At 37.4% G+C, this 27,439-nt stretch overlaps 1 protein-coding gene across 7 annotated transcripts in view; it reads left to right on the top strand.

The window, feature by feature from the left end:
• The window catches only part of INVS (inversin), a 93,257-nt gene that overhangs the window by 52,998 nt on the left and 12,820 nt on the right, over positions 1-27,439 (top strand). For all 7 annotated transcript variants that reach the window (XM_065052948.1, XM_065052952.1, XM_065052953.1 and 4 more), the window contains 7 exons: positions 1,298-1,407; positions 5,532-5,703; positions 10,695-10,850; positions 12,341-12,570; positions 14,815-14,921; positions 18,242-18,454; positions 26,160-26,461. In XM_065052948.1, the coding sequence (XP_064909020.1) occupies positions 1,298-1,407; positions 5,532-5,703; positions 10,695-10,850; positions 12,341-12,570; positions 14,815-14,921; positions 18,242-18,454; positions 26,160-26,461 (1,290 nt within the window). The remainder of the gene's footprint in view (positions 1-1,297; positions 1,408-5,531; positions 5,704-10,694; positions 10,851-12,340; positions 12,571-14,814; positions 14,922-18,241; positions 18,455-26,159; positions 26,462-27,439) is intronic.

The following is a 27,439-nucleotide window of genomic DNA, read 5'->3' as shown; positions in this document are numbered from 1 at the left end:
GGGTCCAGACTTGCCTTAATGGCTGAAAGAGGAGCCTTTCTGTAAACCCTAAAACCCCTAGATAAAAAAAATACCCACATAACTGTTCGTCCTTTTTGACTCAAGTTGACTGTTTTCTCTCATTTCTGATATATCTATACATATGAAGTCTGAAAGTGCCATTCCACAAAAGAAGGTTTGCCTGCTCCTCCCTCTCTTAGGTTTTGAAAAGCTACATACCAGGACTGTAACACAACTTCATTCTGTAATTGCTGGTGTTTTCATTTAAAAAAAGTCTACTGATAGTTGAAAGGTTTACCTACTTTTTTCATTTATTCTAAACTAATTCAGGTCAACTCTGCAAAAGTAACAAGCTGCAAAATTGATTGTTTTCCCCACATGCAAGATGCTGGGAGATTTCTCCTGCAAAATCAGAGTATTTTTGTGTGATTTATGCCTTATAGTGTCTCTTAAAATACCAGATCATTAAGGTATTCTGGAAGCTGCCTATGCCTACAAAAGAAAGCATATGAAAGGGTCAGTTGACTTTATTGGCAATATACTATATTGTGTCTTTGTTTTCCTGTCTGTGAAGTGGATATAAAGTTTTCCCACTACCTCAAAAATGTTGTGATTTTAATAAAAAAATATCCTAATCTGTTTTGATGGAATGGGTTGTGTGTGTCAGTTCGTTGTTTATTGCAGATATAGCAGCTGACAGTAGACTGGCCTTCAGATTCCCTTATCCGTCTTCAGTTGAAATTTTGATTGAATAAAACCTAAATAAAGAATTTACGCTTAATTTCGTTAAAACAATGTGGTGTAGGATGAAACTGTAGTTAGTGTTGGTTTAGCTACCTTTTAATGTAGATGGACAAATGCTCCACATCAGTCTATGCTCACTTTACTGCTTCTGACTGACCTCTCACTCAAATGCAGCATCTTGGCTGAATTATCAGAAGCTTTTTCTAGAACTATTCAACTGACTCATTGCACTGTTAATATCACAGTTATCTGACCAGCTACTGCTGGTTTCTTTGTTCAGGGAAGTCCTCTAGTGATTTATTTTAAAATAAACAGAAAATCTTTCCACATGCTCCTATTCATAGGTCCTGATTTACAGACGCCCCTCAAAAATAAGGATACAGGTTGTGGAATTGTGACACTATACTGTTTTATGTTTAGGCTATAATGGCTACAACACAAACATACTATTTTTTTATTGAGATCTGTTCATTCTCTCTCTTTTTTTTTTGATTCAAAGTGTTTAACTTCAGGATTTGACACATATCTGGTTTTATTTTATTATTTTTCTCAGGTCATGCACAGATTGTCCATCTCTTATTAGAAAGAAATAAGTTTGGAACTATCCCATCTGATAGCCAAGGTGCAACACCCCTGCATTATGCAGCACAGAGCAACTTTGCTGTAAGTAGCCCGTACCCTAAATATGAAGTAAATATGTTTTGCTTTTTTTGTTTTTATAACATAACAAAGTGTTGTCTGCACAAACTCAATTCAGAGTTTTCTTATGTTATGTGATATGAATGTGTTTAATTTCAGACTACTAACATAGATTTTAAGACTAAATTGCCGTACAAAGAGAAGCCCTTTGATCTATATGTTTGCATCAGAACACACAGTAGTCATGTAGGTGTTTCAGTAGAAAGCAGAATGGCACCTACTATTTTACTGAGCTTTCGCTTTTTAAAGCTCCTTATAGTAAAATCTAAGCAGATATAAGGTATCTAGAGTAAGATCACCTGTGTGAGCATTTGCGTAGCTGCTACAGTACCAGTGAAACCACTCTTTGAAAGTGATTAACTTATTAATATTTGCCATTATGAATGAGCCTTTGTCTCATAAAGTGTGGCTGAAGAGTGAGTACCTTTTGTCAGAATTTGCCATGACCACTATATTTTTAGAAGCTTTTTAAAGTTTTTAATATTTTAAAAATATTTTTAAATTCCTGACAACAAAAAAAAAATGGTTTCTCAGACAGCCTAATTCTTATGTTTTATTAGAATAAGTAAATTTTTTCCAGAGCAAGATCAGAGATGGTAGAGCTAAGTATAAAACTCAGCAGTTTAATGGTTGCTGGTCATAAATGTTATTATAGAAGTCATCGTCAAGCACTGCAACTTAAGAAGGCTTTTTTCATGCTGTTCTCTCTCTCATAGATGAATTCTGCCATGCATAGTAAGCTGAGACCTCCCATGTAACTTGTGTTCAGTTGTATTATTGATAAGCTCCCTTTGCAAAATAAGGTTATTTAGTGCCTCATTAATGTAGTTATGTAGCATAATTTATGCTCATTAATGTAATATTGCAGCATTTTCTTAACAGGGATACTAGTTTGGGTCTTTCCAACCCACGGGTTAATTATTGTAACGTAAGTGAAATTTTAAAACCCTTGAGAACCATTCAAGTTAACAAATCCAGAAGTACAACTGAAAGAGGGAAGTGGCCAATGTATGTTAATACCACAACTGTCACCTTCTGTTTCTTGGTGAGAGCGAGTTTTGGGGATTTGGTGAGGTTTTTTGGAGCTGGTCTTAGTAAGACCATACAGATATTTTTTTTAAATTCAGACTTTAGTTGGAGCATATGTCTGTGGATAGTGTACAAATTTTTAAAGACTTTTTACAGATGCTTTGTACATTGTATGTACAATTTGGGTCTGACTCACACACCTAAAATATTTATGTTGTAAAAGCCTTTCTTTCTAGTTTGAGTCAGACTCATGGGGAAGACAGCATGTTTTTATTTACAATCTGGTGATTATCTCCACATGCTTTTATCATTGGGTTTGGTTTTTTTCTATAGTGATACATCGCTAGAAAGTTATTTTCCTTACTGGCTGGCTATCTCTGGGCTCGATTCAGTTGTACTGAAACATCTTTATCATGTTGCTGCCTTTTGATCCCACCAGCCAGCCAAACTATGATATTGTTTAGGTTTTTATGTGGAAATAAGAGTAGGTGATGGAATCATTCATTCATTTGCAATCTCGTGGACTTACAATGAACGTCCTGTTTCCCATCTGACATGATGTATCAGGGTCTTATTCAAGTCTGCAGGCCTCTCTTAGCTCATGATGTACAGAGAGCCCCTGTTTGTTTGCCTACATTATGTTTGGAGCTTCTCTTTTTTTTTTACCACTCTTGTTGTTTCTGAGCACCACTTTTTTTTTTTCCTTGACTACTTACAAATCCTTGAGTATTTCTCACCTTTACATTCCATATACACAGTCAAACAATCAAGTGGATACACATCCACGTTTATTTTGGCAGTAGCATCTATACGTTTATTGTTTGAGGGCCATGTTGTTGTTCTGTTCAGTCTGCCCAAGTTTGGATAGGCACGGTACATTTCTCAGTTAAAATGTGGTGTTTCTTAGTCCAAAAAAACAAGAAGAAAGTTTGTTCTTTTGTGTTTATTATAAATATCTCAATATCTTCTTCTTTGCTCTGTTTTTCTGTGGGTTACTTACTCTAATGTGCTATTTTTGGTATTTAAAGACCAAAGAGACTTAGCCAGCACTTAATTTACCTGAGGAATTTGTTCTCTAAGACTAACTTACTCCCATTTATTATAGAAGGAAAAGTCCTAGAAGAAAAGTTGACTGATATAACCACCCAAATAGGTTGCTGGAAATGTGGAAGTTTTAGGTATCCTGCTGAAGGTCCAAATAAACATCCATTTTAAATTTTTGAACTTCATGTGTGAAGGCAAATGCTCTGTTAGTGTTGATTTTAGTATGCAGAGTGCAGGACTAAATATATAATTAAAAAAAATTTCCAGAAACATCGAAGACAATGTATTTCCCTTTCAGATACTTGTGTAGATTCATCTAGTAAATGAAATGTGGAGACCCCTGTCTTATTTTTGAATATTCAAAAATAAGATTTAGTATTTTTCAGAGTTTCTTCGTAGCACAGAGTGAAATGATCCAGGTTTATTTCTCTCCTTTCCTGTTGTTTTTCAGCTTTATTGTTTTTTATTTTGTTTTCTCCCCTTTTTTCTTTTATAATACAGATAAGATACATGTGATTTCTCATGACAAAATACATGTAGAATTAAACTGATTCATACTTCTATTTTCTGATTTCTTAACCATCCTGTTGTCATTTATTTCCATTTCATTTTCAAGTTGTGTCAACTTCATTTTGGAAGATAACTCTCATAGCACTATGATGTTTTCTTCCACTTTTTCGCATTAAAAACACTAGGAAAAAAAAGAAGAGTGGTTGAAAGGAACATAACGGAAAAATGAAATGACTTATTTATGTTTGTAGCATGTGTGCCACGGCATTGAAAAGGTCCGGCCTTCGCGCGGGGTTTCAAGCAGTGCAGAGCGCTGGCAGGGGGCTGGGCTGCCGGTCTAATGAGCAGCCCTTGGTGTGTGAGGGGTGGCCATGGTCAGTGTGAGCGCACAGACACACGCTGGTTTGTGTGGAAGGCTTAATTCTTCCATTCCTCGTTACTTCTGCCTGGACCTTTTTACAGTAAACTAATAGTTCATATACAGACCCGAATTCCCTAGGCTGTTAGGATCTTTGGTCACATTAACGTGAGATAAGTGAGAAATCTCCTGTTTCTTTAGAGGGATGAAGTAAAAAGTAGTAGTTAAAAAAAAATTCAGGCTAACAGTGGGACTTAGGAATTTTAACGCCTTTGTGATTATAAGCATTTGATTCCTTATAGCCACAGAATTCTTATTCCACCTAGAGCAGTGATAGCACTATTTTGGGGTCACACTGGGGAAAGGATAAAATAGTGTTAATACTAAAATATAAAAGTAACAAAACCCACTTTTCCAGTTTTTATTGGCCAGCCTATCAGTGGCTCTTAGGAGATGTTTACCAGCTGTTAAATACACAGCCTTTGTAAGGCATTAGATAGAAAAGGGAAAAATCTTCCTCTAATTCTTTTCGCTGCAGTAGTGATTTCCTCTCCCTTCCTTTCCTGTGTGGCTTTAGTAAGAATTCAGCAGCAAGTTAAACAAGTGGATTTGTTCGCTTAACACAAACACAGCATTTGAAGAAATAATTCTTTTTACTTCGGTCTAAATAGAGAATTTACTGTAACAGTTACAGCGGAAAGCCTGGACTCAAACTTTCTGAATCTTTTTTTTATTTATGATATTTAGTAATTAGTAACCCGTCAGGAGAATATTTTGAAGGAACGTTATTTTAGCATCACAGTATTACAGTAATATTTTGATAAGCTGATAATATTAATCTCATTGCTTTCTTCACAGTGACTGGAGTTTCTTTTACTTCCTTATGATGAACATATGATGTTTGACACTAAAAAGAAGTTTGAAATAAACGACAGCATTAAACTGATCGTTAAGAACGTGCAATGAAAATTGATGAGGAAAAGGGCACAGCAGAAAAGACAATGCTCCTGTTGAGCTATTACCCTCTATAAACATAAAAAGGAAAAATGAAGCTTTGATTTGCTTCATAAACAGCTAAATGAGACACAATAGTTTCTTGTTGTTACAGATTCCTTTTCATGTTAATTTCAATAGCATGTCTTTTCAGGAAACAGTTGAAGTATTTTTGAAACATCCCTCTGTAAAAGATGACTCAGATCTCGAGGGAAGAACATCCTTCATGTGGGCAGCTGGCAAAGGCAGCGATGATGTCATTAGGACGATGTTGACTTTAAAACTGGACATCGATATCAATATGACAGACAAATACGCTGGCACAGGTAAGACACTTTACAATAAAGAGCCACTGCATGTTTCCAGTTAGCGTGGTTCCCACCAAATAAAAAACACTGTTAGAATCTATATTCATTTTTTTCCTGGATGTGTAGTGTAATCCTGAAAATATTTCTGCAGTAGTTTAATTATGTGTGTGCGTTGCTTCTTTGCCTTATTGTGGGAAAGAAACAAATCTTTTCTGTGCAGATTAGACCAGTTCATTTGAAACAGAGCAAAAAGAAGAAATGTGATGCTGTGCTTCTGTTTAGTTGGATCTGTAATCCTGGGAAAGGAAAAGCTATTTTGTATTTTGAAGGCTAAAATAAAATATAATTGCATAAAAAAAAACCCTCCCTGAAAATGTCTGTTAAAAAAAATTGTCAGTAATTTAATACTTTGAAATAATATAGAGCAAACTAACCAGTGAAGTGGTTAAATTATTATCATGAAAATCACTATTACACTATCTTTACAAATAACCATGGTATTTGTGGTTAGAGCTATTGCATGTCTGTTATCTAAACAAGAGGTTAAACTTAATAACCCCCAAGTTTATCATCCCATTATCTGCCCAAAGCAAAAAATAGGTACGCAACAGTGTTTCAGAATTAAAGCATGTAAGTCATGAAGTTCAAAATTTCCTATAGCAACTATGAATTTATCCCCTTTAATGAAAAATTATAAGAATTTATGTTAGAAATATTGTACCTGTGTAGTACTTTCAACAAAAATAGGATCACAGTTCTGACAGAGAGTCAGGTGTTGAAGGGTATATGTATTCAACAGTGTTGGAAAGACAGGTAAAAGCAGTGGAGCTACATTGTGTGCTGATCACATCTGAATACAAAAAGAGGAGAATGTGAATATATTGGGCATAAATTGGAGGGGTTTGGTAGCAGGGGGGTGCAGGGGTAAGCTGTGTGGGAAGAGGTCATGAACGACCCTGTCCCAGTCACAGCCAGGTCACAAATTTAGAAGTGCAAAAATGTATACGTATGTATAATAAGTAGTAAAATGAGAGCTGAGCTGATAGTCGGAGCACACACCTATACATAATACAGTAGAGTCATTTCTCCTGTAAACTATGTTATTTTAAACAAACAAGACTGTATATTGCAATGTTTGTTTATGTAAATTTTGATATGTTTCTTTTAAAGTATACGAAAGGAATCCTTTGGCTGCACGGATACACAAACTAGCCTAAGCTGCATGCTTAGCTTTAGGGAACTTGCAGTGCAGATCTATCCCAACCCAGAAAAAAAGGATATTAGTTTAACAGCTTTTCTCTTTCAGATCATACTTTGAACTATATAAAAAGGGTAAATAAATGCAATGTCAGGGTTGCATGGTTCAGGATTTGAAAGATGGCATGCATGGCTATTAGTTTAATATTTAAAAAAATGAAATTTTTATTTCCTTTGGCTGTGTGGGAGATCTGTACACAAAAAGACAAGTACAGTTATCATAAAATTCTATTTAAATATCAAAACTCTTTCTTTCCTTACAAATTAACACACACACACAAAATATTTTTTTTCCAGGTTATTATAGTTTGTAATTTTTTAGTTTAAGAAATAGTGCAACAACTAAAATCTCAGTCTTCGTGTTTGATGACTTTACAAACTACATACTCTACCATTTTAGTCTTGTTTCATCTTTTGTCGGTCTCACCTTCTTGACAGTTCCCTTTTAAATACCTCACAGTATTTGTTTCAGACCGTAAGGTGCAGTAATGTTGTAGTCACTGTGCAAACCTCTTTGCAAAGGGTTTTCTCCTTTGCAGGCAGAAATCACATACTGTGTTTCATAAACTACTCAGGTGTGGATTTCATGCTTGAATAATTCAGATGGTTGGGTTTATTATCTTCCAGGCTTAAACCTTTCATAGCAGTGATGTGTAATCACCTTTTAATCTTGATTTTCTGTTTGTAGGGCTTTTACTTCAATGAAATGAAGTGGGCAACTGTGGCATTTGTCACTTGCTGTCGAGCAATCAAAATTTTACCATTGTACAAGCATGTGCAGTAGCATGGGCTTTATTATAGTGAGCTGTAAACTTTAAAGGAAACCCAGCGGTCAGTCACTCTCTGATTTCAGATCTGGTGGGGGTGATGTTGTTCTGTTTTGCTTTTTGTTGTTGTTGCTGTTGTGTTTTGTTGTTTGGTTGGTTGTTTTTTTCCCAAAAGTTCTTAATCATTCCCAAGTTTTGGTGAGGTAAAGTAGCATTGCATTCTGACAGGAAACTGTGCACTAATAGCAAACAGCATACATGCCACCCTGCCTGGGATACAGTTGCTGAGGAGAGTTCAAGGTTGTGTTTTTCTCACTTTTGTGTGCCTGCTTCACTAAGCTCAGTTCTACTGTTGCATTAACTCAGCCTTTTGCCTTCACTTAAGAAGAGCAAGCTCTCCATTCAGCTCTGCTGGAACATCCAGCCTCTCCGCATTGTGTAGGAGAATGACACCAAGGGAAAGGAATTTCCCTGTTCTCCGAGATCAGCGCCGCAGGAGTGTTACAGGGGCAGCTTTATAGTGCTGCCGTCACTGCCTACAATGGAGAGGGCTCTGTCTGTCGGCGGAACAAAGGGCCTATTGTGACCAGCTGGCCCAAGAATCTCTTCAGTCACCGTGACTCCATCACAGAAAATTTGGCTTACAAGAAAATATTGAGCACAAAGTGCGAAACAAGATGCCTGCGTCAGAATGAGTGATAGGGGGGAAGAAGCGGCCAAGCTGACACAGCAGCTCTTTTTCTATTGTATTGTTATACACACCCCATGTGTCATCTGATGGAGTGGTTTACTGCCTTTGGTTTCATAAGAAACGCAGTACAAAAACCAGAACCTAGAGTTTACTGTGAGGTCAGACCGTGAAAAGCAGGCCCATCCAAACGTACAAAGTGACAGGGATCTCATTCTTGTCACACTTCTACTGATAGCCACCCACTCGCCTCGCTACCACAGATCCTGCTCTTTACAGATAGTTTTCACGAGTGTGATGAGTTCCCCTGTGCTTTGTAGCTGCAACAGTTAAACATCAGTGTCATCTTAAAGGCATGATTTCAATTACTAAAGCAGCGCTTCTTGTACTGTCGCTGGCTGGGACCCCAGTTCTTGTTGGAAGCACATCATTCGTCTGTACCAGAGTTCGAATTACTAGCACTGATTTCGACAATCTGTTTTAAGACAACACACTTCAGCTGGATTTGACTCACAGACAGAAAGAACAACCTGTGCTGTTAGTAGTGCCAGTGTAATGGGTTATGCTGAGTTACTGTTTCATAAGCTGTGTGAAGCTGGTACTGGGGCAAAGAGTAGCATGCAGATACAAAAAGCCTGTTTTGATGTGCTGGCTGTGACTCAACTGATTCCTTCTAACACTGGCCCTTCGTGGTGTGCCTTTCTGTGTAACGGCTCTGCTGGTTCCTGACCCTGCCTGTTGGCATATTAAACAAGTCAAGACAGGCAGGTACTGTTCACAGCCCCACGTTTTGTTTGCTTGAACACACTGAATTCTCTCCAAGGAAGAATATTTGTCAAATTTCATGGGAAAATATGAATACATTTTACTAAACGGACATTTATGAATTGCACTTTTTTGTATTTTTATTCTAAATTATTTTGATTTTGTCATCTGTGAAATATTCTACATGTAAGGCAGTATAAGAACATAGATTATCCAGTTCTTTCGCTGACTATAGGAAATAATCCAAAGCATTTTGAAATAAAATTATAAGTGAAATCACCGATATGTGTATCTTCCATTGGTTTGAAATCCCATTGCTATGTGTAGCTGTCCTGTCCTTCAAAAAGAACCATGAACTGGTTGGACTGGCATTTCAACCTTTTCCTCCGCTCCAGCTGCTGGTGCCAACAGGACATTGTGTCAGCCCAGGAGAAACTTCAGTTCCGGGACATCATGTCTTTACCTCTGAGGTCTGAAGTATCTAAAGTATCTCTGTGTGATTTGTTGGTTTGGACTCCGTCTGCATACATTCAAAGAGGAAAGGGCAAAAAAAACTATGGAAGAGTAGGAGCCTGCAGAATCAACAGTTTTCATACAACTGAACTACGCAAATTGTAAGGATGAGACGAAATGCAGTATCTGGTCTTTCCAGCGTCTTTTTCCTGAAGAAAATGGGGAGATGCAGCTACTGTGCGAGATGCGATGGCCTTGCTACATCATTTTGTGCAAAGATTTCTCCAATTCTGAAAACAAAAAAATGGGGGAGAACAGCTGGGTGGTTATCTGGAGTTAGGATTAGTTGAGACAGTTTTGCTTATTTGAAAGGGGAAAAAAAAAAGGTATTTTCAGGAAAACACTGAAGAAATAGTCGAAGCTTGCTTTCACTGCTAATGGACAGTTTCATCTCCATTGGGATGATCTAAAAAATGCCACAAAACAGAGGCAGAAGTAGATTGTGTTATGTTCTCTTAATCAGAGGCTGCTAACCTTCCACAAATCCTCAGTATAAGCCAATCTTGGTGAAGTTAAGGTTAAAATTCCTATTTGTACAAGTTTGTACAAGAAACTTTTTTCAGGCCTAACAATTTTTCTGCTTATTGCTCTGTTAATTGAATGGTAAGGAAATGCTAATATGTGTATCCTCCATTGGTTTGAAATCCCATTGGTATGTGTAGCTCTCCTGTCCTTCAAAAGGAACCATGAACTGGTTGGACTGGCATTTCAACCAAGTGAAATTAGGAGCCAGAACAATTGTGCAACATATAACAGATTTCTTTGTAATATGACATAATTTCTCAGATGTCGGTAGAACTTCATCAGTCAAAAGAATTTCACCCAATTTGTTAAACTTTCCTGTAAACTTTCCTGTTAGCAATCCCTTGTTTTGATTCATCAGTTTCTTATGGTTGAAGGCACTTTGTTGTCCCCCAAAAGACTGAAGTTTATTTTCATTTTGACTGTTCTCTAATTGTGAACCTCCAAAGCTCATGATATTGTGATTTTGGTTTTTTCCTTCTGCTTTATTCTTTTAGCGTTACACGCCGCTGCCCTTTCTGGCCATGTCAGCACTGTCAAATTGCTGTTGGAACATAACGCCCAGGTAGATGCTTTGGATGTCATGAAGCACACCCCACTTTTCCGAGCCTGTGAGATGGGACACAAAGAAGTGATACAAACGCTCATTAAAGGTCAGCTGTTATGAATCTACAAACCGGTTCAGAGTTCTGGTGCTGTTTTCTGACGGACTGGGGAATAAACAGCATAGCTGAGCAGGAGGTGGGGGAGAAAATGTCTTCTCTAAATTTGGGTTTCTCTGGAAGTTCCCTTTGTGAAACAGCGCTAACAAATGTAAAAGATGATCAGAATGTGCAAAATATCTAGAAGAGTTATATATGAAATATGCAATATTTGGATAGTTCTTTTCACAGCTCTTTTCTGCTCAGGCCTTTTCAAGTAAATTCTAGTCTCTCAAACCACCTCTTCCCCTAGCAAGAAATTGGTTTTCTTTCTTTTCTTTTTTTTCTCCAGTATATAAGACCAAACTAATCTTTCTTGTCTTGTGTGAAAAAGCATTTCTAGGCTTCTTATTGGCTATTTAAATGAATCTTTATTTTTTAATAAAGGTAGCTATCAAAAATCCTAAATCAATATTTTGCTCTGGTTAGTTTCTATAAGCAGTTTTTTATTTGCAGGCAGAAATAACATTTAAAATTTGCAGCTTTAGATAATTGTAAAAACTCTGCTGAAGTGGATGAAATATAGTGAAAGAACAGTGGTACCTTAGATGCAAAATTCTATCATGTAACTTCACAGCAAAGTTCTAAGTAGCTGCAAGCAGTTTCCCTCCTACTTGAGATATTATTTCATTTACAGACAGTTGAAGTATCCAGGTTAACAAGTTGCAAGTTTTCCATCAACCAACGTTTCTTAGTGAAAAGCGTGACTCCCTCCATGATCTGCTGGGTGTACTTAAACCTCTTGTTAAGCTCTTCATCCCACCTCCTATGCCATTTAGTTTTGGTAGAGGCAAGAAGATTGGTTATCAGAATCTGAGTTATCTTAAATTATATATTTTATGATATAGAGAGTCATTGTTGCTGGTTGGTTCATTTTTTTTTATATTTCTAGCGTTCTATGTTTGTACAGAGTTTTTACATCTGACAAGAGCACATAGAGAAATTAATTATCTGCATAATGGTCTTCTCATGCTTGAATTAAAAAATAAAAAATAAAGCTTTTTAAAAAAATATTCCTTACACCTGTTAGTATTTTATCTGCTTTAGAGTTTTAAAAAGAAATTTCACCTGCAGTCTAATTTTCAAATGTGATTTTGTTGTTAAGAAATAAAAGTTTCCCTGAAAATTAATAGGCCTGAAACAAATAAAGACTAAGTTTTTCAAGGGGATTTGATAAATCTAGAGATTCTAAAGCATCCAAGAGGATACTGACAAGCTTGTGAAAAAGTCAGAAGCCTGACCCTCACTGAAACTATCTCATTCTCAATTCGTTTTGATTTAGGATGTGGATTTGAGTGATCAAGTTGAAATCACTTTCCAAAATATTTCTCTGATTTATCAGTTTATCAAATAAGTTCTAGTTGAACAGAAAGCTATTCTTTGTTATCTTTTCTTTCGAAAGTATTTTCTTTCTATGTTCAAAAATGTATTTGTTGTTGCAGGAGGAGCAAGAGTAGATCTGGTGGACCAAGATGGCCATTCCCCCCTTCACTGGGCAGCCCTAGGAGGAAATGCTGACGTGTGCCAAATCTTGATAGAAAATAAAATCAATCCTAACGTGCAGGATTACGCGGGTAGAACACCACTGCAGTGTGCTGCTTATGGAGGTTACATTAACTGTATGGTAGTGTTACTGGAAAACAACGCAGATCCAAATATTCAGGATAAAGAGGTATGTTGTTCTTCACTGGGCTGTTTAATTAACCTCAAAATAACCGTAAGTTAAAACTTTTCCCTTTTCTTCAAGGTCATTCTCTTTTCTGTGACATTGAAGCATCTTTGCTGCTGTTGATCATGAAATGCATCCTGACATAATTTTCCCTATGGCTTCACTTCTGAAATCTTGAGTGAAAAGTAACATTTTCATATGCAGCATGAAGATTCATATTTTTCCATATCGCTTTTGACTTCTCCTTGTCAAAGTGTGATCTCATGAGGAGTCATATTAATCATCTGCTTTCTTAGCTCCTATCATTCCTTATTAACAGCTGACATGGGAATGTAATTTTATAGTTTGTAATGTGTTTCTTCAGCATAGAGATAGAGCAAGCAAGATATTGCAAGTGAGGTTGCACAACAACAACTTCAATTACTTATCCACATACGTATCAGTCTTCCAGGTGAAAAAATACCCCGCTGATAAGTTCATATATTCTTTCATGCCAGTAATCAAGCAGTAAGTGAAATTAGGAGCCAGAACAATTGTGCAACCTATAACAGATTTCTTTGTAATATGACATAATTTCTCAGAAGTCATTAGAACTTCATCAGTCAAAAGAATTTCACCCAATTTGTTAAACTTTTCCTGTAGCTATTTATTGGAGGGCATGGTCTTGATGTTTTTCTGTGGTACCCAGCTTTCCTAAATTTCCTAAATTTGGAGTTCAGAAAAACAAGACACCAACAGAAGGCATGACCTGAAAGGGAAGTGAAATGTGTTCTGTTGATATTAACAGAACCTGAGGTAATTGTCTTGTGGATCTGTGATCCCAGTCCCAAAAGTGGTCAGATATGAGCTAGAGGTATAGAGTGCAGCTTGAGAATTGGATCTCTGCTTAGATTCTGAAATCAAGCTCATTTTGAAAGTACAGCTGGAATCTTTCCTTGTTTGCATGTGCTGATAAGCTTTTGTCAAACTTCATCTGACTTTGAGCTCTGTAGTAATTTTTTCAGTCTTGCGCTGCATTTTGGAGCAGCCTAGAAAACAGCCTGAATCACAGAATGGCCAGGGTTTGAAGGGACCTCTGCAGATAATCTATTTCAAGCCACCTGCTAGAGCAGGTTCACCGAGACCAGATCATACAGGGATGTGTCCAGATGAGTTTTTAATGTCTCCAGAGAAGGAGGCTCCACAACCTCTCTGGGCAGCTTGTTCCAGTGCTCTGGCACCCTCATGTAGAGGAAGTTTCTCCTCATATTCAGATGGAACCTCCTGTGCTTCAGTCTGTGCCCATTGCCCCTCATCGTATCATTGGACACCACTAAAAGGAGTCTGGTCCCATCCTCTTGACATTCACCCTAGAGATATTGATAAACATTGATGAGATCCCCTCTCAGCCTTCTCTTCTCCAGGCTGAACAGACCCAGCTCTCTCAGTCTCTCCTCACAAGTAAAGTGCTCCAGGTCCCTAATCATCTTTGTAGCCCACCGCTGGACTCCTTCCAGTAATTCCTTGTCCTTCTTAAACTGGATAGCCCAGAACTGGACACAGTATTCCAGGTGTGCCCTCAGCAGGGCAGAGTAGAGGGGCAGGATAACTTCCCTCAGCCTGCTGGTCACACTCTTCTTAATGCACCCCAGGTACCATTGGCCTTCTTGGCCACAAGGGCACATTGTTGACTCATGGGCAACCTGTTGTCGACCAGAACTCCCAAGTCCTTCTCTGCAGTGCTGCTTTCCAGCAGGTCCACCCCTGACCTGTGCTGGTGCCTGGGGTTATTTTTCCCCAGGTTCAGGACCCTTCACTTGCCCTTGTTGAATTTCCTCAGGTTCTTCTCTGCCCAGCCCTCCAGCCTGTCCAGGTCTCGCTGGATGGCAGTGGAGCCTTCTGCTCTGTGAGCCCTTCCACCCAGTTTGGTGTCATCAGCAAAGTTGCTGAGGGTGCACTCAGTCTATTCATCCAGGTCGTAGCTGCGAAGAGAGAAACTCTAGAGGTAGTGTCCTAATGCTGTTTTTCAGCCACTTTAGGTGAAAAAGCACTAGTGTTGTAATCTCGCTTAAAAACAACAACTAAAAAAAAAATATTAAAAGTTACTTCATTTTTAAGTGCTGTATTCTTGTGTTTTAACAGGGAAGTTCATTTAGAAGAATTAGTTTGTCCCTCATGTGCAGAAAAGCATTGAATTACAGTACGATTTATGACTTTTATTGTGGTGTGATAGACTTTGGGGATAATATTTATTTTTGTTGTTTACAGGGAAGAACTGCTTTGCACTGGCTCTGCAACAACGGTTACCTTGATGCTATAAAGTTGCTGCTTGGTTTTGATGCTTTCCCTAATCATATGGAGAACAGTGAGGAGAGGTATTGCTCATCTGAATGCATTATTTTGTAACTTAAAAGAAGTGCTACCTACTGATTTCAACATAAAGTGTTCAGGTGTTCCCAGAGAATTGTGATCTTGTATCTAAAAGGAGGGATGTAAACTTGGGCTTCAGTGTAAGCAGCTTTTCTAATGTGAAAAATCTCTTCTTTAAGTAAGACATTGCAACTTCAACTGTCTACATTTTTGAACCCTGAACTTCCAGAGATTTCTGAAAGTGTTTACTCATTCTATTCTTGTTTCATATATTAAATATCTCTTTTATTCATGTGAAGTTGACACTGGATATGTGTAGACAAAGGGTGATGAGGCATTTCTGCTGCTGTTGGAGTAGACTGAAATCTTTCTATTTGGTAGGAATACAGTGAGAAGAAAGAAAATGGGAGAGATGTAACGTGTATTAAAATAGCGATTACAAATTACCTGGTGGTTAACTGTAAGGTTAAGTAAAGGCCTAATTAAAAAAAAATCCTCCTATAATCATAAAGGGACAGTACATTCACATCTCTCTTCTTTGTCTTTCATTGACATATAAATAATAGTTTTTTTAAAGTGATTTGAGTTGTGCAGTTTGAATTAGTCACCTGACCATGAAGATAATTACTATTAGCAGAAATGTATAATCCCTTTTTTACATTAGATGACCTCCTCATAATTATAAATAAAATTATGATCAGTATGCCATACAAATTTGAATATTTCAACATTTTAAATAACTTAGGGACTTTGAAACCCCATATTTTAGTGCTAAATTTGAGCCTTCTGTACTTATCTCAGTTTTCAGTTGCTTTCTTCCCCCATCATTTCTCTTTTGTTCTCTATTCTAAACCACTCAGATCTCTCTTCTTTTTCTGTTCTTATTTTTTATTGAGAAACAGAAATGAAAATATAACCAGTTCCTAATTAAGTAGTACCAATTCTCTCTTTAGTAATTTTCAACAGAAAATTAAAGAAACAGTTGTAATTAAATTGCTCTTAATAAGTAAGATTAAAACCCACTATTTTACCAGAAAGGAGGCTGCTGTTTTCCTTACTTTGTAGAAATGCGCTAATGATGCCCAAATGTCAGGAAAATACCTTAGCTGTGTTTTTACTATAATCATTCAGTTAGTATCTATTTTTGTTTCCCTTCTGGCATTAGTACATGTTCTTATGTATAAACCTGGATTACTCAAAATATAACTAGCGGTATTCCAAATGTCAGCCCTTAAGCACTAGTCCATGTGCAGAACAAAACAGATCCCCAATATTTCTAGATAAATCAGTCTTTAAATGCAATTCTCAAAAAAATATATGTATTGTACATAGAGATTGCACAATTGCCTCTTAATAAACATGTAGAAAACCTTGTTTTGTTGTTAAGAGATCAGAAGTTTGGAAAATGGAAAAATCAAGTGTTGTAAGAGAGAGTAAAAATAACTTCATGCATACAGTTCATCTGTACTTGGATGAAATTATTTTTCAATCAGTAACAATTTCCCCAAACAGTAATTTTTTTTCCAATATATCTACAGAAAGACGCTTTCCTTCTTCCCTTTTGTGGAGTGCAATATGAGATAGCAGTTCAAAATTCAGCTGTAGTGGTTAAAACTAAATAGGTTTGTGAAAAGATGGAGCTGAGATTGCATCTAAGATTTTAAGCTGCCCACTTGCACGCAGATATGTGATCAGGTGCTAGTCTGGAGGGTGGTAGGTTTGTTGTTCTTTGCAAATTTATTTCATAATCTCGTGATGCCAGACTGGCTGCTGCTTGACCAACCTCATGCTAAATTACATGTAACAGCTGATGGCTGATGTCTTCTTTGCGTGATTTCCTGTGAAGCCAGCTTGATTTAAAAGCTGTCTGCTTTCCAGATACCCAGTGGAAAAGAATTTATAACAGGCTTTGAACTGACACAACAGACTAATGGCTGGTTGAGAGGAGCATATGTGAGCAGCCTTGAATGGGTGGTGTCCAGTTGTACGAAGCCCTATTCAGATTTCATCTGAGTGATTTTTTTTTTTACTTTCAAAGGTAGCTCTAATGGAGTTAGAGAATCCACGTTTAAGAATATGGGTCTTCATGGCTGGAATCCATAATATAGTGCATTGTCTTGGTACATACATGCTAGTAGCATAAAGTTTACGTTAGCATCTTTCGTACATATTTATTAAAATATTCAAAACTAGGTATACTTTAAAAATGTGTTTTTCTGAAATGAGGTCCCTGCTGATGTTCCCATTCCTGGGTTATCAAAAATCTCTCTTTAAATGCTATCAGCAACACACCTTGACATACAGATTTTCACGTTATGTCATTGTCTTTATTCACGCAGACACCTCAGTTCAGATACTGTTAATCCTTCCATCAGATCATTGCTGCGTGGCAAGTCCAATTCTGCCTTCTGTCTGTTTTTCTTTGCTCACCAGCATTGCGTCCTAGCAAGTTACCATCAACAGGAGCCCTAATTTTCCCAGTCACATGCATTGACACTTGCTATTTGATAGTCTTGTATTATATGGTCTTGATTATGGTTGGTGACTGGTAATTTTCAGACACTAAATGTCTTTGCCTAATGTTTCAGTGTTGGTGAGGGAGATGAGTAAATTTTTTCCCCTGTGTTGACAATGGGAAATTTGGCAATTATTTTTAAAAGGGCTTAGGCATCTTTGACACCATTAAAAAGACAAGCTATTTAATATTTTTAGTACCTCTTTCCGTTTGAAAGCAGACTTAAGTCTTACTGGCCCTTGGAAAAAACCAATATTATCCACTGATGCTGGTGTAATCCTGCTGCCTGGTCAGTCACACCGTCCTCAGTCATTGTTACAGAAACGAAGCCAGATTTGACAGTAAATCTCTAGAACTTAAATTTATATGGAAATAACATTAAAAATGTGTTAACTTGCTTTTTATTAAGGTTATATTTCTACATGAGAACCTCAATAACACCTTTTTAAGTTTGCCTGCCTGAACAGTTAGTTCTATGGATAGGGTCTGGCAGAAGTTTGATCTGACACTTCATATAGTCTGCCCTGCCCCCTTTATATTAAGAGATAAAGTAAGCCTTAAACATAGTCAAGGTGCGTAGGATGAGTACGATAGGAAAATAATATTAAAAACTAGTAAAACAGCCTACTGGAAACAGTGTTTAACCTGTCTTCATACTTGAAGTTCACAGAATGTTAGGGATTGGAAGGGACCTTGAAAGATCAGTTGCCTTTTTACGAAACAAAGATGAAATAAATGCAATTATGGTTAGAATTCTCGTTCAATTATAATTGTTGTGTCTTTTGGTTCTTTGTTTTCTTCTTTCTTTAGATATACTCCACTGGATTATGCCTTGCTTGGTGAACACCATGAAGTGATTCAGTTCATGTTAGAACACGGGGCTCTGTCTATAGCTGCCATACAGGACATTGCTGCTTTCAAAATTCAGGCTGTCTACAAAGGATACAAAGTTAGAAAGGCTTTTCAAGAGAGGAAGAATCTTTTGATGAAACATGAACAGCTGAGAAAAGATGCTGCTGCCAAGTAAGTCTGAGACTTGAAATCTACTCCAGCAAATAGACATTTGTCCTAAGTTTGTATATATCAGTGTATGATTCTATCTGTTACTCATCATAATTTATTTTTCCTCTTAGTAAAATTCATAAAACCATAAGAAGCATATAATGGAATTTTTGCATACATCTCTAGATGGATTTTTTTCCAGATAACCCCAAATTAAATAACAAGTTTTATATAATATAGAAGTAAATGGCAAAAATAACAAACGCTGAGGAACTAGCATGTTAGCATCCATAAATCTTTACCTGATATACCAGAAATGCTTGGAAAATATTTATCACTCTACAGTAATGGAAGTAATTATTGACTTATCAAGCCTTTGATACTAGTTTTAAAAAGACATGAATAAGTTAATGAAGAAAAAAACAAAAACAAAACCAGGAAACGCCTGGTTTCCTAGGGCTGAATTTATTGTTTTGCAAGGCAGGTTGTGCTTTTTTAGCAAACTGACCTCCTGGATTTTATTTGCAACTTGTGTCTTGGCAGTATCATTCTCTGCACTTACATTTTCTGCTCTTGAATTAGAGAGTTATCATGAAATCATTATATTAGATTACAGATAACTAGCATATGCAATTCAAATAGTTATTTGTACAATGTGTAGGTTCTGACTGTACCCTATTTAAATGAGGTAATGGTAGCAAAGTGGTGAAATTCTAAAATCAGAGGGTACATAAACGGTCATCAAAATACTTTGCTTGCTTGGGCTTTATCCTTAAGATTCATAATGTGAAGAACAAATCAGCACCTTGTTTCTCTTGAGAAAATCTGATTCTGGAATGAAAAAACCATAACAGTCTGAGCAGATTTCTGCATGATTTTCTAGTACAATTTTTGTAAGGAGAGGTCATAGGAATAAACACACAACATAATTATTGCACCTAGAGATATTTTCATTGCATCCGTGTGTCACAGACAATATCAGCTGCCATTTCAAACTCAGTAGTTTGATGTTCTGCAGAGCTGGCCAGTCTGACCTTCACTGGGTTTGAACGCTGCTCATACACTGATTAGTAATTGTTAATGGCCAGGAAGAATGAAACCTAGAAACAGCTGATAACTAATCTCTTGCTCACATCTTTAGATCCCAAAGTTTGTCACTTACTGCAGTCCTACTATTTGCCTTTTCTGCTGAAGTCAGTAGAAGTCAAACCCATGCATGGAGAAGCTGCCTTTGAAAAAATCCTGAATATCTCATGTATTTTTTTTTTAATTTGGAGAACTTTGTTTCTTGCTGTGTGGTCACAAGTGACTTTACCAAACGAGGGAATTTTATTCTTTGTGATGACAGCGATTTTTAGAAGAATTGGTAATACCCCATCTAGAAGACTAAAAGAAAAAGGATTGCCTCATGGAAATTTGGGGGTGTTTCTATAATTGTTTTCCTCTGTGAGTTTCTGATGTACTTTCTGAAACTTAGTAAGCTGTTGTTGATTTGTTTGAAAACAATAGAAACAGAGACTGTGTACCAAATTCCATAAAAACAGAATTAAAGTACAGTTGGAGTGTACAAGCAAATCAAGTTGTCACATAACAAATTTTATTTAATTGCCGTTTTATGATCTGTAATAAACTGGAGGGGACATTATGTTGTCATCATTTTGCGTACCCATCTGTGCATTCCACAGCTAAAATTGGCCAGGGTGTTGCTACATACAAAAAGCTAACATCCCTACTGATGTCTACTTTTATCTGGAGAGCAGATTTTTAAACATTCTGTGGGAATCCATAGTGATGGTGAGCTCCCAGATTGAACCCCTAAACACACACTATTTCAGTGTATGTATTTAAAACTTGCTTTGTAATATATTATTTTAGAGAGTCTCACCAATACAAATCATTCCTAAGTCTGCATGGTTTTAGTTAGTCTGTTCTCTCTTTTTTTTTTCTTAACAAAAAGTCAACCAACATTTCATACCTGTATTATTTACTGATAAAGTTACATTCACTGTATTCAATGCCTGTGAAATATTTGTATGCAAACATATTCTCCCATGTTGAACAAACCGATATCAAATAAATAGTAATTTATAGAATGAAGGTTGATACAGTCCAAAAAAACATGCACATTATCATGCCATTGAGCAAAGAGAAGTATCAGAAGACTGGTTTGGGTAGGTGGGGAAGCCCTGACATGAGCTCAAATGCAAAAAAGCAGTATGTATATGCAGGAGGTTGGAGCAGGGATGGGCTGCAAAGGTGTGAAAACATTGTGTGGCCGTGTAGGGATGGTGTCAGAAAAGCCAAAACTCAAATGGAGTGGAGGCTTTCCAGGGATGTCACCAGTAACAAGGTGAGCTTCTGCCACTACGTTGATAGTAAAAGGCTGAGCAAGGAAAATGTGGGCCTGTTGCTGAACAATGCGAGCGATTTAGTGACAACAGACACAGGTTTGGCAGTAGAACTCAGTGCTGCCTTTTCCTCAGTCTTCACCAAGAAGGTCTCCCAGACCTCTGTGCTTAGACAAGTGATTCAAGGAGGAGGAGAACTGCCTGCCTCAGAGAATCAAGTCAGAGACTGCATGAGAGAACTCAGCCCAGACAAGTCCATGGCACCAAACGGGCTGCAGCAAAGGGTGCTGAGAGAACTACCTCATGTCCTTAGAAGGCCACTTTCCAACATCTTTGAAAGGTCACAGGGAAGGTCCCCAATGACTGAACAAAAGCAGGTGCTGCACCCAACCTCAAAAAGGGCCAAAAGAATAATCTGGGGAACTGCAGACAGGTTGGCCTCACTTTGGCTCCTGGGAAACTTAAACCAGACCAAGAGTTGAAACAATAGAGATTTTGGCTGGAAATAGAGGGTTTTTTTCAATCTCGGGACAATCAAGCAGTGGAGCAGGTTGCCCAAAGAGGTTGTACAATCTCCATCCTTAAAGGTTTTCAAGACCAAACTGGATAAAACCCTGAGCAACGCAGTCTGACTTCGTAGCTGACTCTTTTTTGAGCAGAACGTTGGCCTCGATGACTTCCTAAGATCCCTCCCAATATGTGGTACCTTATGATCCTCTGATCTTTTGGAAGAGGGCAAAGTTGTTGGGATGTATGAGGATTAAACGTTTAACATCCGTTTAACAGCCATAAATGTATCAATATAATATATGTGCTTTTCTTCAGTGGGAGTGAAAGTAACTGATTATTAATAGGTGGGATGGAGAACCTGGGAGGAGGGAAGCCGTGCTTTTGGAGAGTAGCAGAGAGGCAATCTGGAAAGGAGGCATTTAAAAAACAGACTACCTACAGGTAAAATGATGGACTTCAGAAACCTTTTTAAAAAGAGCCTTTTGTTTTACTTTTTACAAAACAAAATCTTTAGGAAAATGATACTTAAGGCTTTAAAACAGAGAAAACCAATGTCTAATATATTGGGGGTTGAAAGGGGCAGAAATCATTGGTCACTTGTTCACCTTGCTTTAGAATTTCTCAGAATAAGTTATTGACTCTCTACTTCTGTTTTTGCTAAGTCTTCTGGATTTCATTCTGACCAGTTGGAGAAATGGAAAGTGAGCAAAAATAACTCACTCATGATATTTGGGAAGTGAAAGCACATAGTCAGAATTTAGTGCAATGACTAAAATTAGGGGTAGTAGTAACATACAATGATAAAATTAAACAAGCTGAGGTGCAAAATAAGAACAACTAGCAAGGGATGTGAACCATCACAAGAAATCATTGTAAACGTACACATTGTTAAAGGAAGATCAAAGAAAGAGTTGGTCCACAAGTGATGCTAAGAAGGCGGAAGTGTTCTTTTTTTTGCCCTGGTCTTTCTTAAATGTGAAACGATGTCCATGAGCAGATGGAATTCACACTAGTAACGAAGGGCAGCAGTGCAGGCTAAAATTCTGAAGCAAGAGTTTAGAGACTTATCAGATGCATGAGATGTTTTCAGATCAGCTTGGCCCGATAAAATTGAGTCTGAGATATTTAGAAAACTAGGTGATATAATCTTAAAATTGCTACCCTTAAAAACTTTGTGAAGACTGGTGGGACTGGAGAATTCACAAAATTAGCAAAGTGTCTGCTTTCTCAAGGAGGAAGAAGAGGAGTCTGTAGACCTATAAACTTCACTCCCAAGAACCACGGAATTGTTGCGGCTAGATCTCTTTTGAGATCATGTGGCCCATCCCTGCTCTTGCTCAAACAGGGTCACCTAGAACAGCTTCTGCAGGACCATGTCCACTCAGCTTTTGAATATCTATGCAAATCGAAACTCCACAACCCCTCTGGGCAACCTGTTCGTGGTAAAAAAACAAAAAAGGTGTTTTCTTGTGTTCAGACAGAATTTAATGAGTTCTCATTTATATTTATTGCCTGCTGTGCTGTCAGTGGGTGCTACTGTGAACAGTCTGGCTCCATCTTCTGTATTCCCTCCCACCAGGTATTTATGGACATAGATGAGATTCCCCCTTGAGCCCTTTCTTGTCCAGGCTGAGCAGTCCCAGCTCTCTCTGCTGCTTCTCATATGAAAGATGCTCCAGCCCCTTAAGCTTCTCCGTGACCATTCACTGGACTCGTTACAGGAACTCCATACCTTTCTTATCTCAGAATGAGCAGTCAAACTTCTATGTATCTGGAACATCAGAAAGCAAGTGATGGTTGCTTTGAATTTACTAAGAGCCAACATCAAAACGACTCAATTTTCCTTTGTGACAGAATAGCAAGTTTTGTGGCCGTGGAGATGATAGAGTAGCTGTCATTCAGACTTGCCTGAAGTTTTCATACTTTCCCATGTGCCATTCTCATTAGCAATGTTGGGCAAAGTAGCTTGAATTAAACTACTACAAGTAAAAGCTGCTTGGAAGAACATAGCAAAGAGTAGTTAAATGGTGGAACTTTAAACCAGAAGTGTATATCAATGAGAATTCCACATAAATCCATTCTGAATCTGATAACATAAAGTATTTTCATTTAAGAAGTAAAACATGAAATTTCCAAATGTCACCAAGGTGCCTGAGAGTTGTAAGCACATTGAAGACTAAAGCAGAAATCGAATGCTGTTAATACATATGAGAAATGGTTGAGGAAAAAATAGGTGGCTAGGTAACTACAACCAGACACCTCTACACATTTGGCAAGACCAATCAACATAGGAATACTGGATGGAAATTCACTGTCTTTTTAGTATTTTTGTTAAGGACTATCTGTTAAAAGGTTGTAGGAGATCATAAGCTGAATGTGTTGTGATTCAACAGTGACTTGCTTTCAAAAACAAACATCATATTAGGCTGTATAGCAGGAGATGGCTACTTATACAACACAAAATATAACACCTCGTGGTTCAGGTAAAGTTTCAGCAGCAGTAGGATCATACCTGGAGATCTATTTTGAGTTATGATTTTTTAAGTAACATTTTTTGCAAGGATAACTTTAGAAACGCTCTACAGGTACATGGACATGTTCTATATTTAAAATGTCTTCCACACAGCAGATGGAAAAAGCAAAGTGTTCTTAACAGAATAGGAAAGGTTGGTTTCATTTTAGCAGGATCAAAAATTCAAAGCATCTCTGTGTTTTCACAAACGCTTAAGGCTGAAACTGTTCCTTTCCATCTGCTAAAGGCTCAGTTTCCATTCGCTCAATTTTGTGATGAAATACAAATTTACGACCGTTCAGAACAAAATTCTGTTGCAAATAAAGTGGAAAGTTTTGGCATGCCAGCTCTGTTATCACAGAGTATTTTTCTAACTTCAGCACCAATATTTGGATCCTCCTGAGAATGACTGAGAACGCTTAAGTTAGGAACTTGTCTACTTGCTTTACTTTTTCAGGAAACCCAGTTTCTTAACTCAGACAACAGTAAAACTTGGAAATTTTGATTTTGAAAACAACCTTCATTGTAAACCAAGCTGTATTTCTAACTAAATAAAGTAAACCTCAAGGGAACGTTCACAAGTGTTCTTCAGGAGTCTGTTAATCAATTCAGCTTTCCTGTGACAATTAGGATGATGGTCTATGAATAGGGAGCTTTGAAATCCCTTCCATTTATTATTTCATCAGTTTCAGCTGACAAAATTAGCACAGAAACATGACCTTTTTTTAAAAAAAAATCCCCTTTTACTTCTTTTCAACTTCTAGTCCTGGGTCATTTCAAAAACTTTACAACTGGCATGTTGCTGAAGTTAATGTTCTGAGTTAATCTGTTCATCCGAAAAGTGCAGGCTCCTGGGGCTTGATTGTGTATTGCACAACCTCTCCTGCACTTTCTTTTCTAATACCCTGAATGGAGGATACTGGTAATAGGCAGCTTGATTCTTGCGAAGAAAATGAAATTACTATTCTGTGAATAGTAAGATTGGATTTATCAGCTCAAACAGCAGGGTAGTGGCAGTGAGATCCATACTGTACACGAGACAGACATCCCCATGTAGTCTGCGTGTGGAATGCCAATATTATTTCAAACTAGCCACTTTTCTTCCATGCCAGAGGGAATACTGAATCTCAGGCTGCCCGGAGTGTATTTTTCAGATCGATTAGCAGCTTTTCAGGTACAAAGTTCAATCAGCTTCTTCCACAGAGTGTACTTGGTAAGATAGTACTGACAGGTAAAGTTAAGGCTTCTCCTTGGCAGCTGGGGCTGAAGTGACATTTACTGGCATTGATAGGACTTGCAGGAGCCGAGGCTGGTGCGCTCATAACTAACCTGTCATATGCTGTGCTGTGAGCCCCTGTGTCAACAGTCTGCAAACCGTGTCGTGGCGTTGGAAGCAAGTTGAAATATCAGGCAGCTACATGATACGACATTTACCACCTGTCCGTTCCAACAGGAAAAGTGTCACTTCATCTTGCAACCAGTACTTCATTTATAAAAACAAATGCAGTGGTAGGTAGGTATGTATGGAATGTTCACTGTGTGCTACTTGGTTTATTCTGCTTTGTAAGATGAAGAATTTAAGAGCTAAAGTGCAATGATATCCCACTGTATTTCAAAATAGGCTGCAAAACTGTATTCAACAGGTGCACCTTTCCTAATCATGTCCAAAATTCTCTTTTAGACCTACACTATTTGAGAGATGTGTGACTTTCTTTCATTTTCCAAAACCAAATGTCATAATTGTAATGGCATACTCTGTGCTCACAAATTTTTAATTCACATATCATATTTTCAGGATTTATCATTTGTACAATGTGTAATCCATTTAGGTAAATTAAATTATTTAATTATCTACCAACAATGAATATTTAGCAGCAAGTTAGTATCAGTAGCTGGTTGGAAGTTGGTTTATAATTGTTCTAAGTATGATACAGGTAAGTACGCAAAATAATTTTCAAGGAGATGACATATTTAATAAAAGTTTTCTGATTTTTCAAATACAATGTATTGCAGTAGTACTTCTATTAAAGCATTGTTTGTTACTAATTCAAAACATAGCTATTAGTATCACCGTTCTTCTGACACCTTTTCAAATCCTTCTTTTCATTTTCCTGCATTTATAAAACCCCTGAGTTTCATTGCTTTCAATAAGAGAGCATTTTAGAATCAGTTGAAACTGCTGCAAACTGCGTGGGCAGCTGGCTTATGAGGACCGAACCTTCATTTGGCTGTAGCTGCAAGTCAGTTGTTGGTTTGGATCAAGCAAAGACACTTCAGTGCAACAGGTGTCCCTTTCTCACAAAAAAAAATAAATGTTTAAGTTAAGGTTTTGTTATGGTATTGTCTATAATTGCAGGAAACGTGAAGAAGAAAGCAAGAGAAAAGAAGCCAAGCTACAGAAAGGGCCGCAGAATGTGGAACCAAATAGGTTTCAAGTCCAGCAGAATCCTGCAAATCGAGAGAAGACTACTAGCATCTCACAGTTGCCCAGTAAACCCACTGATATACAGAATAAGAGACCTCTGTCCCTCACTGTGTCACAAATCCAGCCAGGGAGAAACAGTAGAGGTTCGCCTCAAGTTTCTCACAGCAGAGGGACACCGAAGGAGAGTTGCCTGTCAGCAGAGCCTCAGAGTGAAGGGCATAAAATCAGGCAAGGTTTGTAATCTCTTTTAATTTTCCTGATTGTCATTTCTGTCCATATTTAGGCGTGTTTTATATATAGGACTTGTTTTATTTTCTATCATTTCTTATTCTTTTGTTATTTAAGCAATTCATTTAGGATAGATACAGATTCTTTTACTGCGTGTGTTCTGTCAACTTCAGTCAAAAATACCAGTATCTATGGTGTCTGTACAAAATACCTAAAATGAGTGAGAACAGGTTGTTGGGAGTTGTTCTATTAGTATTAATGTTTGGAGAAAACGAGGTTAAAGATATTTGGCATATCTGTGAGATACCTGAAGAATGTTAGTGGAGAAATGGTAACTCTTGTATTTAAACAAGGTTAAAGTGAGGATAAAATTGTTCTAAAAGTGACATCTCCAGCACACAGAGGCAGCTGTGCAGGCAGCTTCATTCTCCATGGCAAGATTCTCCCGTGATTTGTCTCTGAAACCCTCTTGTAGACAACACTCTGGGATATTTTAGTGAGAAGTGAGATTGTTTCTAGAAATGGTCCTATGAAACTGTGTGTCAAAGCTCTTTCTGTTACTTTTCTTGCCCTGCTGCACTCTTTTGTTCTGTCTGTAAATACAACATCTGTTTATCATAATTTCTTGACCACTCCTATATTAGTTTTGCGAGATACAGATTTTAATGACATTACAATCAGTTCTGACTTCAGCCAGTTACAAGAGCCCATGGCTCAAATCTTTAACAACTAGTAATGTTAAAGCATCTTCGTTATTATTAAAAGCAAAAATTGGATAAGGAGTTTATTTAAGGTAAGTTGCAAGAACTCAGATGGAAAATTTCCGCTAATTCCTCTGGAAGTTCTGCTAATTAGAATATTGTAATAATCCAAAAGAAAATAAAGTCGAAGAGCTGTTCTACTGAATCATTTTACCTAGATTTCTTCAGCTTTTACATGGAACTGTGTTGGTAAACAGAATACTTGACTATATTGTCAGAGTA

This window comes from Columba livia, chromosome 2 (assembly GCF_036013475.1).
Source record: "Columba livia isolate bColLiv1 breed racing homer chromosome 2, bColLiv1.pat.W.v2, whole genome shotgun sequence".
Taxonomy (NCBI): Eukaryota; Metazoa; Chordata; class Aves; order Columbiformes; family Columbidae; genus Columba; species Columba livia.
Note: the sequence above shows the minus strand (reverse complement) of the source record. Positions and strands in the feature narration are given on the sequence as shown.